The sequence below is a fragment of the Mus musculus genome, chromosome 7, assembly GCF_000001635.26.
Source record: "Mus musculus strain C57BL/6J chromosome 7, GRCm38.p6 C57BL/6J".
Classification (NCBI taxonomy): Eukaryota; Metazoa; Chordata; class Mammalia; order Rodentia; family Muridae; genus Mus; species Mus musculus.
Window position 1 is genome coordinate 128,631,457 of NC_000073.6, and position 17,231 is coordinate 128,648,687.

Here is a 17,231-nt window from a genome sequence, read left to right on the forward strand (position 1 = left end):
TTGTTTATGTATGTGAGTACACTGTCCTACTGCTGTCTTCAGACACACCAGAAAAGATCCCATTACAGATAGTTGTGAGCCATCATGTGGTTGCTGGGCACTGAACTCAGGACCTTTGGAAGAGTAGTCAGTGCTCTTAACCACTGAGCTGTTTCTCCAGCCCCTCCTGTTTTAGTCTCACAGGGAAATTAAAGATACAAACAAGAAGGCCAAAGCAGGGGGATGGCATACACGAGGAGATCGGTGTAGAAGGAGGAAAGCAGCTACTTTTATAGTTAAATAGAAAATAGCCTATTTCTAGGTAATGGATGCCATTAAATTAAGAGATTAAAAGATCCTGGTAAATTTTAGGCCAGGTGTAGTAGGGCTGCATACTTTTAATTTAATCTCAGTATTTGGAAAGCAGAGGCAGGTGGATCTCTCTGAGTTCAAAGTAGCCTAGGTATATAGTGAGCTCCAGGACAGCAAGGACTACCTAGAGAGAGATCCTGTGTGTGTGTTTTTAAGTTTACCTGCATATATATGTAAATATATGTACATATATATATATATATATTATACCTATATGCAGGAAAATTATATATAAGTAAACTTTAAAGTAAACTTTTAAATATGCTTTTGGCAGAAATCAATGTGACATAACATTTAATAGAAGTAATTTGGTAATGCTTGAGAGCCTTATTTTTTTTTAATGTTGTGACTACTACTTTCATTTCTAGGAATCTATCTTAATGCTATTAAGGATGGAGACAAATAAAATATTTGCATAAAATTCATCATTTATCACAGTATTTTTATAATAGAAAAAATCTTAATTAAAGATTTATGTGAAAAAGTACTTCCTTAAATGGAAAATTATGCCAGGATGTTCTATTTCTTTAAAAAAGATTTTTTATAAGATCTATTTATATTTTATGTGTTAAGTCTTTTGCTTGCATGTATGTTAGTAAGTGTACTCCATGTGCAGTGCCGTGGAGGTCAGAAGAGGGTGTCAGATGCCCTGGAACTGGAGTTCCAGTCATCTTGAGGGTTCTGGGAACTGATCATCCTTTGTAAGAGTCACAAGTGCTCCTAACCGTCGCACCATCGACCTGCACTCAGGTCCTGGCTGTTCTTCACTGGTAGGTTCTGAACAGACCAGGAGATCAGAAAACAGAGAAGATGGGAAAGTTGAGGCCCAGGAGGTCTCATATAAACTTTGTCTTATCTCAGCAAGTTTATTTTATCATACATACATCATATATACGGTTTGCAGGGAAAGGAGACAGAAGAAACTTTCATATGATGGTTGAAGTCAGCTGGATGCTAACCAAGCAATGCTTCACAAAGGGAACACAGGACACTTCATGTGTGTCACAGAACAAGTACGCATGCAGCATCCTTGGCTCTGATAACCATAACGCTTTAGGTCAGTGGTTCTCAACCTGGGGGTCACCACCACTTTGGGATTGACTAATGACCCTTTCATAAGGGTCCCCTTAGAACATCAGAAAACAAATATTTACATTACAGTTCATAATAGTAGCAAGATTACAGTGATGAAGTAGCAATAAAAATAATTTTATGGTTGAGGTCACTACAACATGAACTGTATGAAAGGGTCCCAGTGTTAAGAGGGTTAAGAACCACTTTAGGGGGAAGAGTTGGGTTCTCAGGATCCAAAACTGAAGTTTCCCCAAGACCCAGTCCCCAGGCCTTTTCTATATATCAGGGCTTGAAGAGAGTATAGCAGATCAGCCTGGTTCTCACCACAGCATCTCTCTAGCCCTTGAAAAAGACTTTTAAGAGGAGGTAGTTCTGTGTGGCACTGCAGTTACTATGCAGGCAGAGACCTGAAACGAGACAGACTAGTCTTACCTCAGTGGCCAGTTTCCCCCTCCGTCTCATACTGATACTTTGTAATCACATGCGGCATTTAAAACTTCCTGTTTCAGTGGCTCACTGCGCTGTTTGGGGGGGGGGGGGGAAGGTGAGGTGTTGCAGCAGGTTGCTGGGGTGTACAACCCCAGTCAGATAGGCAGGCCTCTTTGGTTTTGTTTATTTTGAGAAACAGTCTTGCCATTAGAGTAGGGTGGCCTGAAACTCAAGATCCTCTTGCCTTAGCCTGGACAACATCAGAGATTATAGCATGCACTGCTATTCCTAACTCTATTTATTTGTTTTTTAAATTTTTGAGACAGGATCTCAAAATTGTGTAGGCCTGGCTGGCTTGGAATTCACTATGTAGGTCAGGCTGGCCTTGAACTCACAGAGATCTGCCTGCCTCTATGCCCCAAGTGTTGAGATTAAAGATTTGTGCCACTATACCTGTTTTTAATTTAAGTTTTTTGACATTTTCAACTTACGCTTTTGAGGCAGAGTCTTATTATATTTCTTTTGATTGAGGCTCTGACTCCTGTCTTGTGGGCAGTTTGACTGTTATTTTCCTTTTTTTTCCCTCTTATTTTCTTTTTTGGTTTTTCGAGACAGGGTTTCTCTGTATAGCCCTGGCCGTCCTGGAACTTTTTAGTTTTTAAGTAAATTTATTTATTCATTCAACTTTACCTACCAATATTAGCCTCCCTTTCCTCCCAGGACCACCTTCCCGCAGCTCCTCCCCCATTCCTCCCTCCCCTTCATCTTTGCAAAGGGGGAGCCCCCCTCTAGTATCTCACCCCCCCCCCCCCCACACACACACAGCAGATCAAGGAGAATGGGATCCACAGGCAGGCAGGCAGGCAGGCAGGCAGGCAACAGATTCAGGGAGAGATTCCTGTTGTTGGAGAGCCCACATGAAGACCAAGCTGCTCATTGACTACACATATACAGGGGGCCGAGGTCCAACCCATGCTTGCTCTTTGGTTGGTGGTTTGGTCTCTGGGAGCCTCCAAGGGTCCATGTTAGTTGACTCTGTTGGCCCTCCTGTGGAGTCCCTGGCTTCTTTGGGTCCCTCAAGCAACTCTGTTATTTTTCTAAGCATTATTTCTTCACTTGTAAACTGGGTCACCTAATGCCAACCTCATAATGTTGTCAAGATTGGAAATGAGGGTTGGCAAGATGGCTCACTAGGTAAGGGCACTTGCCTCAAAAGCCTGGCAACCTGGGTTTGATCCCCGGAACCCACCTGGAGGAAGGAGAGAACTGACTCCACGAGTTATCCTCTGACCTCCACATGTGCACCTTGGCACATTTGTGTCCCTACTTTGACACATACAAAGCAAGAAATATTAGAAATGATGATATGTATAGGAGGAGCCTTTAAAATGTTTTTAATTCTTGCAATAAAACAATGAAGTTGAGGTGTGCATGTAGGCTGCCCATCATGCATGAAACCCTAGTCTTATAATCCTGGGTTCACCCCTAGCAAGGCAAAATAGCCACAATCAACTGAAGAAATGTATTGGTTGTTTTGTTTTTTGGTGAAAATATAACAGTAAAGATGGAGAAGAAATAACAGTCTCAGTTATGAAGTCTGAGGCTGGAGGATCACCGTGAGTTCACAGCTAGCCATGGCTAATCCTGACTCAAGAAATTAATGCATAGTGAAAAACTATCAAAACTGAAATGAGTTTGAAAACTAAACTATTAGTGTATTGTTACTGTATGAATGACAGATAATATTTCAGTAAAATTAAGTTTATGTGGTAATAATTAAAATGCAATTTTAGCAGAAAATTATATTTTAATTAATTAACCTATTTATTGAGACAGGGTTTCTCTGTCTCTGTGCAACAATCCTGGCTGTCCTGGAGCTCACTTTGTAGATCAGACTGGCCTCGAACTCAGATATGACTGCTTCTGCCTCCTGAGTGCTGTTAAAATTTCATTTATTATTAACACATGTGGAAGTCAGAGGGCAACTTTTGGGGTTGGTCAGTCCTTCCCCCGTTGGTTCTGGGCATTAAACTCTGCTTTCATGTTGAGCACTTCCACACTCTCAGCCATCTTGCTGGCCTGAACCAGCAGAAATATTAATTTTTGGTAATCTTTTTCAGTTGTTGAACTATCAGAAATGTCACATTTATCACTATGTGTGTAGCAATCTTTTGCAACCTTGATTGCAGAAGAGTTAAATTATATCCTTTGTCCTTATACCTGTTTTATATGTAATTTGCTTCTCTTCTGGGTGTCTAGAGTGTTAGTAATTTAAGAAATGTGAAAACAGTGCCACAAATCACTGTAGTCTATTCTGTGGTTCAGATGAGGGATCGGTGCAGTAGCACTCAGTAACTAAGCAGTTCCTGTTGGTTTTGTCCTAGAAGTCACGGATAAGAAAAGTGACTTTCTGGATTCCTTTGTCTAGTAGTTTCTGAGTCTTTGGGGAAGGGTGCGTTTCAGTGTAATCCCCTAAGCGGACAGCTCCATGGCCCTCACCATGCCTTGTCTTGGATCTGGGGCGGGCGGGCTGTCCCTTTTTGTAGTGTGGCAGCTTCTTTCTTCCACTCAGGAAGTGGGGCTCCTCAGTCCATCCTACCCTTAACTCTGCAGGTTTCCAGAATCTTAATGAAGCCTGAGAGTTAATGCTTTGCCACAAAGTTATTAATGGTTGTATGTTTAGTGGGGGATGTTTATTTTATAACTGCTTTGGTGGGGGGGGAGTGTTGATCCCCCAAAATACTTTAAAATATTTAATTTTTAAAAATGTTTTAAACTATGCTGCAAAAAGATAGCTTGACATTTCTGGTGAGTGTGTTCTCACGATTGCTTCTCACTTTATTTTAGCCACGGATCTGCTTCTTGCCTGGAACCCCATTTGTTTGGGATTAGTGGAAGGTGTAATTGGGAAAATTCAACTTCATTCAGGTATGTTTTTATAAACTCCTTACACTTACAAAATGTAAAATGCTATTCTGTGATGTCCTTTTCCAGGTTGCATGGAAGTTCTGGTATGATATTGGTTACTTTGTCATAATTTTGGGTCTTCTCAAAGCATATGTATTTTTACTTAAGTTTAGTGAAATGAAAATAAAGCTTTTGAGAAGAGGTGACACAGTGTTACAATTGTTTTGCTATTTTGTTAAAGAAAAATTCTCACAAAGTCCCTACTTTGACAAAGCCAGGAATTGTACTACTCAGCCTAACAATTGTGATCCCAAACTGAACCTTTCTTGCCTGCCCAGAGCTTAGTTCAGAGGGAAAGACAGAGTGCATGACCACGGTGGTCCACACATGGTCCCTGGGTGTGGAAGTGGGTTCTGTTAAGGGACGGTACAGCAAGTTCCTGGACAGGAAGGAAGTAAGAAGAACAGAGCTGGAAAGGTGGGCAGGGGCAGCTGTGACTGCCTGGCTTTGGGGTCAGCTGCCTGATCCTGAGTCAGTCACTTCTGCCAGGGAAGAGAGGAGTCTTTTGGTGTGTAGTGTGGCATTTTCTTGGGTCTCTGCCACGGCAGGCAAATGGATGGAAAGCTTAAGTCATTCACTGGATCCTCACCTGGGAGAGCAGATGCCTCTTCTCCTGGGTGTGAGTATGTATGCTACATATAGATGGGTACCCGAGGTAGGCAGCCAGAAGAAAGTCTTGTTTCCCTGTAGCTGGAGTTAAGGCAGCTGTGACCCAGCCCATGTGGCTGCTGGGAACTCCAAGAGCAGGAAGTACCCTTAACTTCGAAGCCATCATTTCAGCTCCTTCATTTGTTTCTCAGTCTAACCCAGGCTGGCCAAGAGCTTAAGATAAGAGTCTAGGTCACCCTTGAATTTTGTGTCTGTTGAATGCTGGGTTTACAGGCATGGGCCATTCATTACACCTGGCTCCTCTAGTGATAATTTTAGTATGATTATGAATTATAAGAGGCTTTGGTATTGTTGCTGTGTTGCCTATGAAGTCAGTTACATCTCTGTAGTGTGCCCGTTGTGACTGTCGTTTGTTCTTTTTATTCTTTAATGATTATTGTGTGAGCAGTGTGTGTGTGTGGGGTTGGTTTTCTCTTTCTACTGTGGGTTCAGTGGGTGGAACTCTGGTTTTCAGGCTTGTGTTTACCCACTGAGCTATCTCACTTGCTGGCCCTGTTCTTTTCTTTGTGTGACAGAGTCTCATTTTGTAGCCCAGGTTTATTTTGAACTGTTTCTCCTGACACAGCCTTCCAAGTGCTGGGATCATAGGTATGAGGAGCTAACACAGCTGTTCTTAAGTTTAAAGTAAGATTCTTGAGCATTTAGGCACTGGGTTGATTTTTGTGAATTACAAAAATATATTACTAGAGACAATGTAGTTTTCTTTTACTAGATTCTGAAGTGGGAATTTTGGAATTTTGGATTCTTTACAAAACACAGAGCTGTTATCAGTATGTTTCTGTTTTAATCCCAGGTGTGGGATGTGGGGCTGCTTCATAGTGTCCCCAGCAGCTGACTGTGATTTGCCTCATGCTCTGGTTGGGGTGTGATTTTGCCAGCTGCAGCTAGTTTCTGCAATTGTATGGTGTTTGGAATTCTGGGGCCTTTTCAGAGGGTATATAAATCTAGGGCCCCATGAGGTAGATTGTTGGTTGGTTGATTTTGGTTGTTTAGGGAGGTTGGTTGTAGTTTGTTAGTAGTCCTGTTCAAAGAAACAAGAAGAAAGAGATTATATTCAGAGATCTCTCTCTGTCCTCTCTATCTTTCCTTCCCCACTGTCTAGTGATAGTGGGTAAAACGACGTGGGTGGTGGATAAAGGGTGGGAAAAAGATGAACCCACAAAGACCAGCTACAGGATTCTTTGGCCATATTTTAAGTTAATTTCCTATTATGAAATATTTTTATAAATACCTTAGGACTGTTTATGACAGGTAAATAGTATAGGGTGTTATAAAGTGTGCGTATTTATTTCTTATCCAGATTAAGAAGTGAGGCATGACTGTGACTTCAGAGCTGTCACTGCCATTTTTTCCAAGTATGTCCTTCCTTTGAAGGAAATCAGTTCTTTAGTTTTGTTACTCCATTGAGAATTATTGTTTTTCTCAGATATATATTCCTAAGTAGTATGTGCGAATTTATATTTTAGAGATTTTTATGAAAATCCCATTAAATTATTTGTTCTGTCTGTCTCTGTCTGGAATGTATGTGTGTGTCTGTGTGGGTGTCCGTGCATGCATATGCAGACTGTGTGAGGGTCAGAGATCAGTGTGTGTATCTCCCTAGGCCCTTCACTTTTTTTTTTTTTTTTTTTTTTTTTTGAGATAGGGCTTGGGGTCTCACTGAGTCTAGAGCTGATAGAGTCACCTGGGCTGACTAGCCAGTGGGCTCCCACATCTTGTCTATGTCCTCCCAGAACTGGGGTTACAGATCATTTTCCTTAGCTTTTGCATGAATTCAGACACAGCCCGTGTTCTGTGGTGATAATGTTTATGTGAGGATCGCTCTTACACTCTTTTGATCTTTTTTTTAAGAGCATAAATTGCTTTGGCCATTACTATTTACCAGCTAACCTCTTATTTTTAAATATTTTCTTTTTTTTTTTTTCTCACTTGAGACAGGGTCTTACCATGTATCCCTGAGTGGCCTGGGATTTTCTATGTAGACCAGACTGGTCTAGAATTCACAGAGCTATGCCTGCCCCTATATCCTGAATGATGAGATTAAAGGCATGTTCCACTCTACTTGGCTTTTTCTCTTCTTTCTATTATTTATTTTATTTATTAGTTATTATTGTTTTGAGATAGGGTCTAACTGTGTAGCCCTGGCTGGTCTGGAATTCACTGTATAGACCAAGCTAAACTGGCCTAGAATTTACAGAGATCCACCTGCCTTTGCCTCTGAAGTGCTGGGATTAAAGGTGTTGCACTACCACACCTGGCAGTTTTATTTATTATCTATTTTTTAAGATGAGGCCTCAAACTTGCCGACCTGGGATATTTGAGACCATCATAACAAAAGATGACCTTGAACTCGTGCTCTTCCTGCCTCCACCTCCTGAGTTCTGGGTTTATGTGTGTGCCACCATGCCTCTTTCCTTCCCTTCGTTTTATTGTTAACATTTCTAGATTATCCTGTGTTGATATATGGAGCTAGCGTTCCTTGCTCTTCCTTTATTTGAGCATTTCATGAGCTGCCTGTCTTCCCTCACTGGGAAGTTCTTCCAGGATCTTTATTTCTTCTTCTTTCTCCCTGTTATAAATAACATTGCTTGAGTTCTGTTGTGTGCTCTGTCTTTGGTGGGCTTTAAAAATCTCTTCAGCATAGGCAGGCAGTGGTGGCGTATCCTTTTAATCCCAGCATTAGGAAGACAGAGGCAGGCTGATCGTTGAATTTGAGGCCAGCTAGGTCTACAGAGTGAGTTCCAGGACAGACAGAGCTACACAGAGAAACCCTGTCTTAAAAAATGTTTTTTTTTTTCAGCACAGAGGAGAAAAGCATTCAGCCATTGTGTAACCATGCTAAGTATTTTAATAACACTCTCCTACCTGTCCACATTTACATATATATCTCTTTAATTCATTTACATACTGACAAGATAATTTCACAGCTGGATGTTCTGAGCTAAAATTCGTTTTCTATTATGTAAATGACGTGTATGAAACTTCTGATTATTTTTCTCTAATTTCAGTCACATCTCAGAGCAGTGAATAAATCACTGACATCAGTCAGGAGACTAAGAGCAAGCTCTGTTTGTTAATATTTATTATTATTATTTGTTATCGAACTCTACCATCTGCTTCACTGTCTGCTGTGTAATCAGCCCTCCTAAAGGCTGAGTGGTTTAAGACAGCAGCAGTGTGCAGTCCCCCGGATCTGTGGGCTTGGCCTAGGTTGTCACATTGGACTTCATGTCTACATCTCTCCATGGCTCTCTTCTTACAGGGCCTCTTTCCTGGGATCCTCATTCTATTCTGGTGCCCTGTTCTTTCTCCTAAATAGTGGCGACATCTTTTCAGGGAGTGGCTGGGAGCCAAGAAAACAACAAATAAGGTCAAGGGCCTTATTTCTTAAGCAATAAAGCAAGAACCAGAGTAATTGGCCTCATTATGTGCGGAATGAGACAGTACCTGAGGGCTCTTAGTCAATTACAAGGCGTCTTAGCAAGGCTCTCTTATACAAATCTATCAGCTTAACTTACAGGGGAAAACCAATTGACTGGTGCAAACGTACTTTTTGTAAGAACCCAGGAAACTGACTATGGATATGGGATAGGATGTGAGGTCTGTCACTGCCAGTTCTCTTTGCACATCTCCTTCATCTGTTTCTCAATTCTTTTTTTTTCTTTTTTGAGATGGAGGTTTCATGTAGCCCATGCCGGCCTTAGACTTCCACATAGTCAAGGGTGACCTTGACCTGCTCTTCCTGCTTTCCTCGGGAATGATGGATGAGATTACAGGTATGCACCACCATACCAAGTTCAGGTGGAGCTGAGGCCTGAACCCAGAGCTTTATGCACGTGAGGCAAGGACTCACTACCAGCCAAGCTCTATTCTAGCCCTAGTTTACATGGACAAAAAGAATTCTGCTCTAAAGATGGTGTTCTCCTCCTCCAAGCCTAATTTGAGGTTCCCTGTAATCAGGGGAGACGGACTAGCAATCAGATCTGCTAGGGAGGGAGCGTGGCTCACACAGTAGAGAAGGTTATTGGTCCTTGGTCCTCCAAGGACCTTCCAGGTCACCTGGTTCACAGGGCCACTTACCTTGATGAGGGGAGCAGTCAGAGCAGCACGGAGTAACCTTGGAGAGAGCCCTGAGTTGGCTAAATTGAACTTAGTGCCTGCCGACCTTCTCTCCTGTGCCGATGGATGCAGGTCTGTGGTTAGCCTTGTGTAGGCAGTTCCCACCATAGAAATGGAAGTAGTGGAAGAGGGAGTCAGGAGGAGAGTAAACTGGGGAAAGAAAGTATAAAAATGGAAACGGAGAGTAAAACAAGTCTCTCAATTATTGTACGCCAGTCTTATCCATATCTTGTCCCGGTCATGGCCACTTAACAGATTTGGTTTTAAAAGAAGGAAGCCATAGGAGAAGCAGATGGAGATCTGGGCCCTCTGTTGTGCTTTCTCTGCTCTCCCATGTTCCCACAGTCCTGTCTTCCCTGTGCTGCTCCACCCTGCTCCTCACTGAGGGAAGGAGATCTGCCCTTCTCTTCCCTTTCATCCTCTTCCTCCACGCTGCCTCATCCCTCCTCTGTCTTGCTCAGAGTCGGACTGGCCGGAAGGAGCTGCGCTCCTTATGTGTCAGAATTGAGCTGGTATTTTGGGGACATTTTCTCATGGGGATATCTTATCATTCGGGGGTGATGAGAGGAGATGAGGGAACTAAGACATCTGTATGTAAGCTCCCCTTTTCTCTTTCCTCCTACTGACTCTACATATTAATGCGTGCACTCCTGTTCTTGCCTAGTGTGACGGGAACATGATTTTATTTGAACAGATGTCATTGTCAGTCTAAAAGTGGCGTGGGTGAGCTGTGCTGCTGCTCATGGTTGTCACTGAACTCTGGACTCCAAGGAATATAGCAGCAGCTTTCGTGACTTCTAGAACGATACAGGTTCGCTAGGTTGTGGGAGGCATTAAACAACAGAATTTCATCTTCCTATAATGCTGGAGACTAAAGAGCTAGCAGGACTGGTTTCTTCCAGGACCTCTGTCCTTGGCTTATAGATGGCTGTGGTCCCTGTCTTCACGTGGGCTTCCCTTCCTTTGTACCTTTGTCTTTAAGGTTTTTGTTTTTTTTAAATAATATTACTTGTTGGGCTAGAGGTGGCTCAGCAGTTGAGAGCACATACTCAGGCCGTGCAGAGGACCTGAGTTAGATTTCCAGAACTCATGTCAGGTGACTCAACAGCCACCAGCTCCAGGGGATCCAATGCTTCTGGACTTTTTGGGCATTGGTATCCACCTGTAGATATACATACTTGCATAAATTATACATAACCAAAAATAATTAATTCTTTAAAAAACAATAAATAAAGCCAGCTATACTAGATTAAAGTCCATCCTAGAGAATTCATTTTAATGTGATTCCTCTTTAGAGATTGTCTCCAAATATGGTTACATTCTAAGGTGAAGACTTCAACAGAAGAGATGGCTCAGCCCTCGGCAGGAACCTAATGTTCGTAGAAGCACTTACTGTAAAGCATTGCAGGGAATCCTCTCCAGTCCCAATTACCTCTGTTGCATGGTGACGTTTTTCAAATGTGTTTGACTAAGCAGTGAGGAGGTAGACTAGACCTGAAAGATCACATGATGACCTTGAGTCCAGGCTCTGCATGAACCTCAAGTACCAGATGGCCATGCCTCCAAAACAGTCGGACAGGCTGAGTTCTTGATCTAGTAATCACCAAGAATGACTGATCTCACTTTCTTCTTTCTTTTTTCCTTCCTCTGTCTTTTCTTTCAGTTGTTTGTTTTCGTTCTTACTATGTTTTTCCACTGACCTGGAACTGTCATTCAAGACGGTGTTGAGCTTGTAATCCTGCTCCCTCCTCTTGCATGCTGGGATTGTGTAGACACTGCTGCTGTGCTTCTTTGCTTGGCTTTCTTTTGTTTTTCCTTTAAAGAACCGAAGAGGCAGCCTACTACAGAACCACCTAACTTCTATGTACATAGGGTTTTTTGGGGGGGGTGTAAAGGTATAATTGTAATGTTTTGCTCAAATTAATATTTACTGATACTGAGGTGAAATTAATAAGTCACCAGAAACTATTATGAGACTACAAAGAAAAATTTTAGTAGTAAAATATGAAAAAAATTTAAAGTATGTTCAATTGTGCTTTTATTCCTGTGGGGAAGGACTAAGTCTCATTATATATTCCTGGGTGACCTGGAACTCACTATATACTTTATGTATGAGCTCAGACTGGCTTTGTACTCACAGAGGTGCACCTACCTACTGCCTCTTGAACACTGAGATTAAAGGTGTATGCCACCAAACTCAGCTATTCTCTCACTCACTCTGTAAGGTCCTCTAAAAGTTGTTCTATTAGCCTTGGAGGCCAGAAGATATTTATGTAAGCTGTTTGCTTGTTTATCATTTGGATGCTCTTCCTCTGATATTTACAGGCAAGTGTATCTTCTAGGTTTAGTGTACTGTATCTGACAGTTTGACAGTCTGGCTTTGAGTTGAGCAGTTGAGATTTACTGATAGGAAAGAACAGAAACTATATAGAAAGTATGTGTGTATTTGCTTGCCAAATTGAAGAAATGCAAAGCACCATGAAAACTATCTTTACTGGGGATGGAGAGATAGCTTAGCCATTGAGGGTGCTGACTGCCCTTGCAGAGGACCTGAGTTCCCAGCCTCACATCAGGCAGCTCACCACTGCCTATAACTCCAGCTCTAGGGGATCAGATGTCCTCCTTTGGCCTCCCAGGCCACTGTCACACACAAGGTATATACTCACTCACACAGGCAGGCTGACAGACAGACAGACACATCAGTAAAAACTTAAAAACAAATCTTAAAAACAAAATAACTTTTGTTCATTGTAATATTCAGAAGGAAGTAAAAACTATAGTGAGATTCTTACTGTAATTATGTTGATTGATTCATTTTTTAATTTATTAGCTTGTTTATTTATCTGCCATCTATCTTTCTTTATGTATGATAAGCTCCAGAAAAATAGGGGCTAGAGTGCTGTGGAGTACTGTGGTTTCACTGGGTGTGTCTCTGTGTCCTGGCCCATAGTATGGGCTATTCTTAAATTTTCAGTAGGTGCTTATTGATTTAATAGATATTTAAGGTGTTCATACTGTGTGCTAAGGACTATAGTTGGACTGGAGGCTGTAGAATGGACAAAACTTGAAATGCCTAGGTTCATAAACTTCAACTAATAATATATTAATCACCTAGTCAAACTGTTTTGTCCTAAGAGACTTAAGCTTCCAGGGTTTGGGTGCTGTGTGCCTCACTGGATCAAGTTGGGTCCCGGGATGGAGGGCATCTTTGAGGAAGTGATGTATGACTTAAGGTCAGAAAAATGAGTATATAAGACATAGGCTAGTGGGGAAGGCAGTGGAGGGGTAAGAGGCAAGGGTAGAGGGGCCATGGCAGAGTAAGTAACTGCAAAACACATTCGATGGACATTTTTATCCTTTATTTTCTGTATACTATCTGGAGTACAGTTATATCTTTATGCAAGCATCTATGAAAAGATTGCTTTAGGCTGGAAATTTAAAATGGGTCACAAAAGCTCTTCAAGTTAAAATACATTTTGAAGTCCAAGAAGATAAGCTCAATTAAGGTAAGAACTAACTAAATATAAAAAGTACAGAGATTCATTAGCAAAGATACATATTGCATGAAATATCAGAAATAGTTGAAAAGTGTCTTGGTTAATTTGACAAATCTCTTTGTTTAGTAATTGAATGAATTACTCCTCATAGTACTGAACAATCACAGACAGAATCACTTACATAGATCTCATTCATTAAAATAGTACTCACCATCTGTGTTTTCCTAGTTTGGAAATGGTAAATATATCTCAATCATTAAGATGGCAAAATATATTGTGCATATGGTTTTTAAACTGACTATAGTCTTTATATAGAGGGCTTCCTTGCTATAGGACTAATGACAAGAAGTATTTCATATGCTTTAATATTGAGTAAATTGAGTGTCACTAGCATTGTTTCAGCACTTGCCTATAAAGCCATTGAAAAACTCTATCCTCAAGGGCATTAGAGACAAGAGCCTGTGCAGAGCTCTCAGCTCTGTGGAGACCTGGTTCCTAGGACAACACTTTAGATAATATGTACCTTAGCCAGTGTTCTGTTGCTGTGAAGAGGCACCATAACCATAGCAACTCTTATAAAATAAAGCATTTAGTTGGAGCTTGCTTATAATTTCAGAGGTTTAGTCCATTTTCATCATGGGGGAGCAAGGTGGCAGGTGGGCAGGCATGGTGCTGGAGAAGTAACTGAGAGTTCTACATCTGGATGCTCAGGCAGCAGGCAGGGAGGGAAACTGGGAGTGGCTTTGGCTTTTGAAACCTCAAAGCCCACCTCAGTTGACACATATGCACCAATAAGGCCACACTTCTAATCCTTCTTAACTAATGCCCCTCCCTGAAGACCAAGCATTCAAATATATGAGCCTGGGGGTGGGTCATTCTTATTTAAACCACCGTAGTAATCCAATTGCAACATGAGTTTCATGTCTATGTACATTGTACCAAGTGGGAATAAATTTTTATTATCTTCTGACAAGTCACATTATTCAAAATATGTAGGAAAACTGGTTGAGGTGGTCCATGTCTGTGATTTCAGCCCTGGGGAGGAAGGGAGGAAGATCAGAAATCCAGGGTCTTCTACAGAGCAGGTTCAAGGCTGGTCTGGACTGCATAAGACACTGTCTTAAAAACAAACCAAGAATTTGGATTGTGATTGTGATGAAACTTTTACAACTATGGATTGACTAAGATCATTGAGTTGCCTATTTACAAGTGGCTTGTTTTTTGTTTATTTCTTGAGACTAGGTCTCATTATGTTCTTGGTTGGCCTGAAACTCAATATATAGATGAGGCTGGCCTCAAACTCACAGTGATCCACTATCTTCTGCCTCCCGAGTGCTATATTTTTAGCTTTTAAAATTTTATTTTAATTTTTAAATTTAAAATTCTTATACTTTTGCTTTTATTTTTATTTTTTACATTTAATTAATTGACTAATTTAGGGCATATGTTTTGTATGCTTGTGTGTGTGTGTGTGTGTGTGTGTGTGTGTGAGAGAGAGAGAGAGAAAGAGAGAGAGAGAGAGAGAGAGAGAGCGAGAGTGAGAGTGAGCGAGCAACGTGCACATGCCTAAGTGAGTGGGTTCCTAGACTCATGTGGTCAGGCTTGGTGGCAGATACCTTAATCTGTTGAGTCATTTGGCACCATTTCCTAAATGGGCAAATTTTATGGTATATAATTTTTATTTCAACAAAGGGCCTCAGACTCATTAAAGCTGAGTATTATGGCAAATCCCTATAATTTCAGCAGGAGGATCATGAGTTCAAGACTAGCCTGTGCTACATAATGAGCAATTTCAAGCCAGTGGAGGCTACACAGAGACCTTGACTCAAAACAGAGCAATCCCTTCCCCTGTTGTGTGGACATTTGAATTGTGTGGCTGTCAGGACACCTGTGGGGGCTACCATGTGGGTCATAGGGTATGAACTCAAATCATGAGGTTTGGTGGCAAGTACCTTTACTCTTTGAACCATCTCCCCAGCTCCTGATTCACTTTAACTGAAAGATACGGGCTGCAGGTGGTGATACACATCTTTCCTTTTAGCACCCAGGAGGCATAGGTAGGTAGATCTCTGAATTAGAGGCCAGCTTGGTCTGCCTACTGAGTTTCAAGACAGAGTTTCTACATTGTGAGACCCTGTCTCAAAAGCAAACAAACAGTAACAATGGTAAAAACCCAGTGATGATGTGACACATTGGTTAAGAGTACTTAGTCCTCTTGCAGAGAACCTGGGCGCAGTTTCCAGTACCCACATGGCAGCAGACAACCATTCGTAACTCTAGTTCCAGGGGATCTGATACCTTCTGCCAAACGCCTCTGGCACTGCACCCACTTGGTGCATAGATACACGTGCAGTCATAATACTCATACACATTAAAAAACGAAAACTCATTAAAAATAGAAACAAAAAATGGGGCTGAGATGACTCACACACCCACACTAAATAATAAATACACACATGCCTATGTGCATACATAAATATATAAATAACTATAAGCAAACAAAACCAACCAGAACTAGGACTAGAAACAGCCCAGTGGAGAACATGTGCTTAGTCGGCACACACTGCCCTAGGCTCCACAGTGGCACAGTAAACAAAAACAAAAATTCAAACAATTCTATTTTGATATTTATAGGTCATTACTCCTTAGACTCAAATTTCTCTAGAATATTTTCCTTAAAGCAGTAGAATTATATACAGTATAATGTCTACAAATATAAATGATGTAAAATGTTCTTCAAATAAAACTTCTTAATTCATTTTATTTTTCACAGGTATCTCAGAATTATTTATTTTCATCCACATGTAAGATTTTTACCAGTAAGTAGGTTCCTGGTTAATTTTAAAAGAATTTTGGGCCAGTTTTGAAAGGACTCAGCAAGTAAAGGCAGCTGCTTCCAAGCCTGATGACCGGAGTTCCAGCTCTGAACCCACTTTGGGGAACAACCAACTCTTGCTGGCTGTCGTCTTAATGCACTCTAAGTAAAATGTGAAATCTGGGTTTGGCTGGGCTTAGTTTCCCACGTGCTATTAGTAGCTCTGTTCTAGAAGCCAGAAACTAGTTGCTAGTCTAGTTACAGTCTGTCAGCCTGTTGTTTGTTTGTTTGTTTGTTTCTTTTCTCCTGTCCCTCCTATTCCCCAGGTGCCTAGGCAGGGTGCTGAATGTCTCATCCTTTTCTTGGCTCCTCTCAGCTTGTGTGATTCTATGTGCCAGAGTTTCTTGGCTCCCTTAAGACTGATGTGAACTCTGGTCTCTTGGATGCAGATGACTCCTCCTCTGCCATAGAGCAATGCTGAATGTGACACATGGCCCTGAGCCCCCAGAGGTTGTTTACTGTGCAGGTAGCCTATCTCTCCTTTGATAGCAGACCAGGCAGCTTGCCTCCTGCACACTGTACTTACCATTCCTTTTCCTTGAGCTCCAGTTGTTTTCTTCAGTGCATTCTCTGGGCACTGAGAGTAAGTTTATGGGTTGACAAGATGGCTCCAAGGGTAAAGGAGGCTTCCCCCAACCCCGATGATCTGAGTTTGATCCCTGGGCACATACACACTAAGTACGATGTAAGTAAAGTGTGAAAAGTGACAACTCTAGTAATCAAGTTCCACGTCCCAGATCTACTGAGGTGGAGGACCTGCCCCAGTTCTTCTCCTACTCAGGAAGGACCATGAGCCTTGGATGCTGAGTGTCCATGTCCTCCTGGCTTTACATAAAAGCCACCTGGCTGGTGAAAGCCAGTCAGCCATAGTCCTCCTTTTAGAAACCGAAGAGAAGGATCTCGTGATGTCAGAACCATCTTTGGAGTCATTCTTGCCTTGCTTTGAAGAATTGTGTGCATTTTCACCAAATGTCTGCTTGCTCTATGGAATCTCTAAAGTTGGTATTCCCCCCCCCCCCCCCCCCCAAGGCTGCTGGTTTTCCTGCCAGCATAGCCGGGTCTACTCACCTATACCAATTTCTTTGCCACACAGATGCTGGGCCGCAGTGTTTTTTTCCAGAGTGCGCCTTTCTTACAGTTTGCAGCCTGGATGGGTTGAGAAATAGTCAATTCTCTTAAAAGTTCTGCTTCTGCTTTTTTTTTTCTTTAACTTTTTTGCTAACAATTGTGCCTTTGAGTCATATTTGTCT

General features: G+C 41.7%; 1 protein-coding gene across 2 annotated transcripts in view; it reads left to right on the forward strand.

Moving 5' to 3' along the window:
- The window catches only part of Inpp5f (inositol polyphosphate-5-phosphatase F), an 85,256-nt gene that overhangs the window by 20,276 nt on the left and 47,749 nt on the right, over positions 1–17,231 (forward strand). For both annotated transcript variants that reach the window (XR_003946368.1, NM_178641.5), the window contains exon 2: positions 4,702–4,782. Coding sequence is in view for 1 of the 2 variants with exons in the window: in NM_178641.5 (NP_848756.2) it covers positions 4,702–4,782 (81 nt within the window). In the remaining variant the exon portion in view is untranslated. The remainder of the gene's footprint in view (positions 1–4,701; positions 4,783–17,231) is intronic.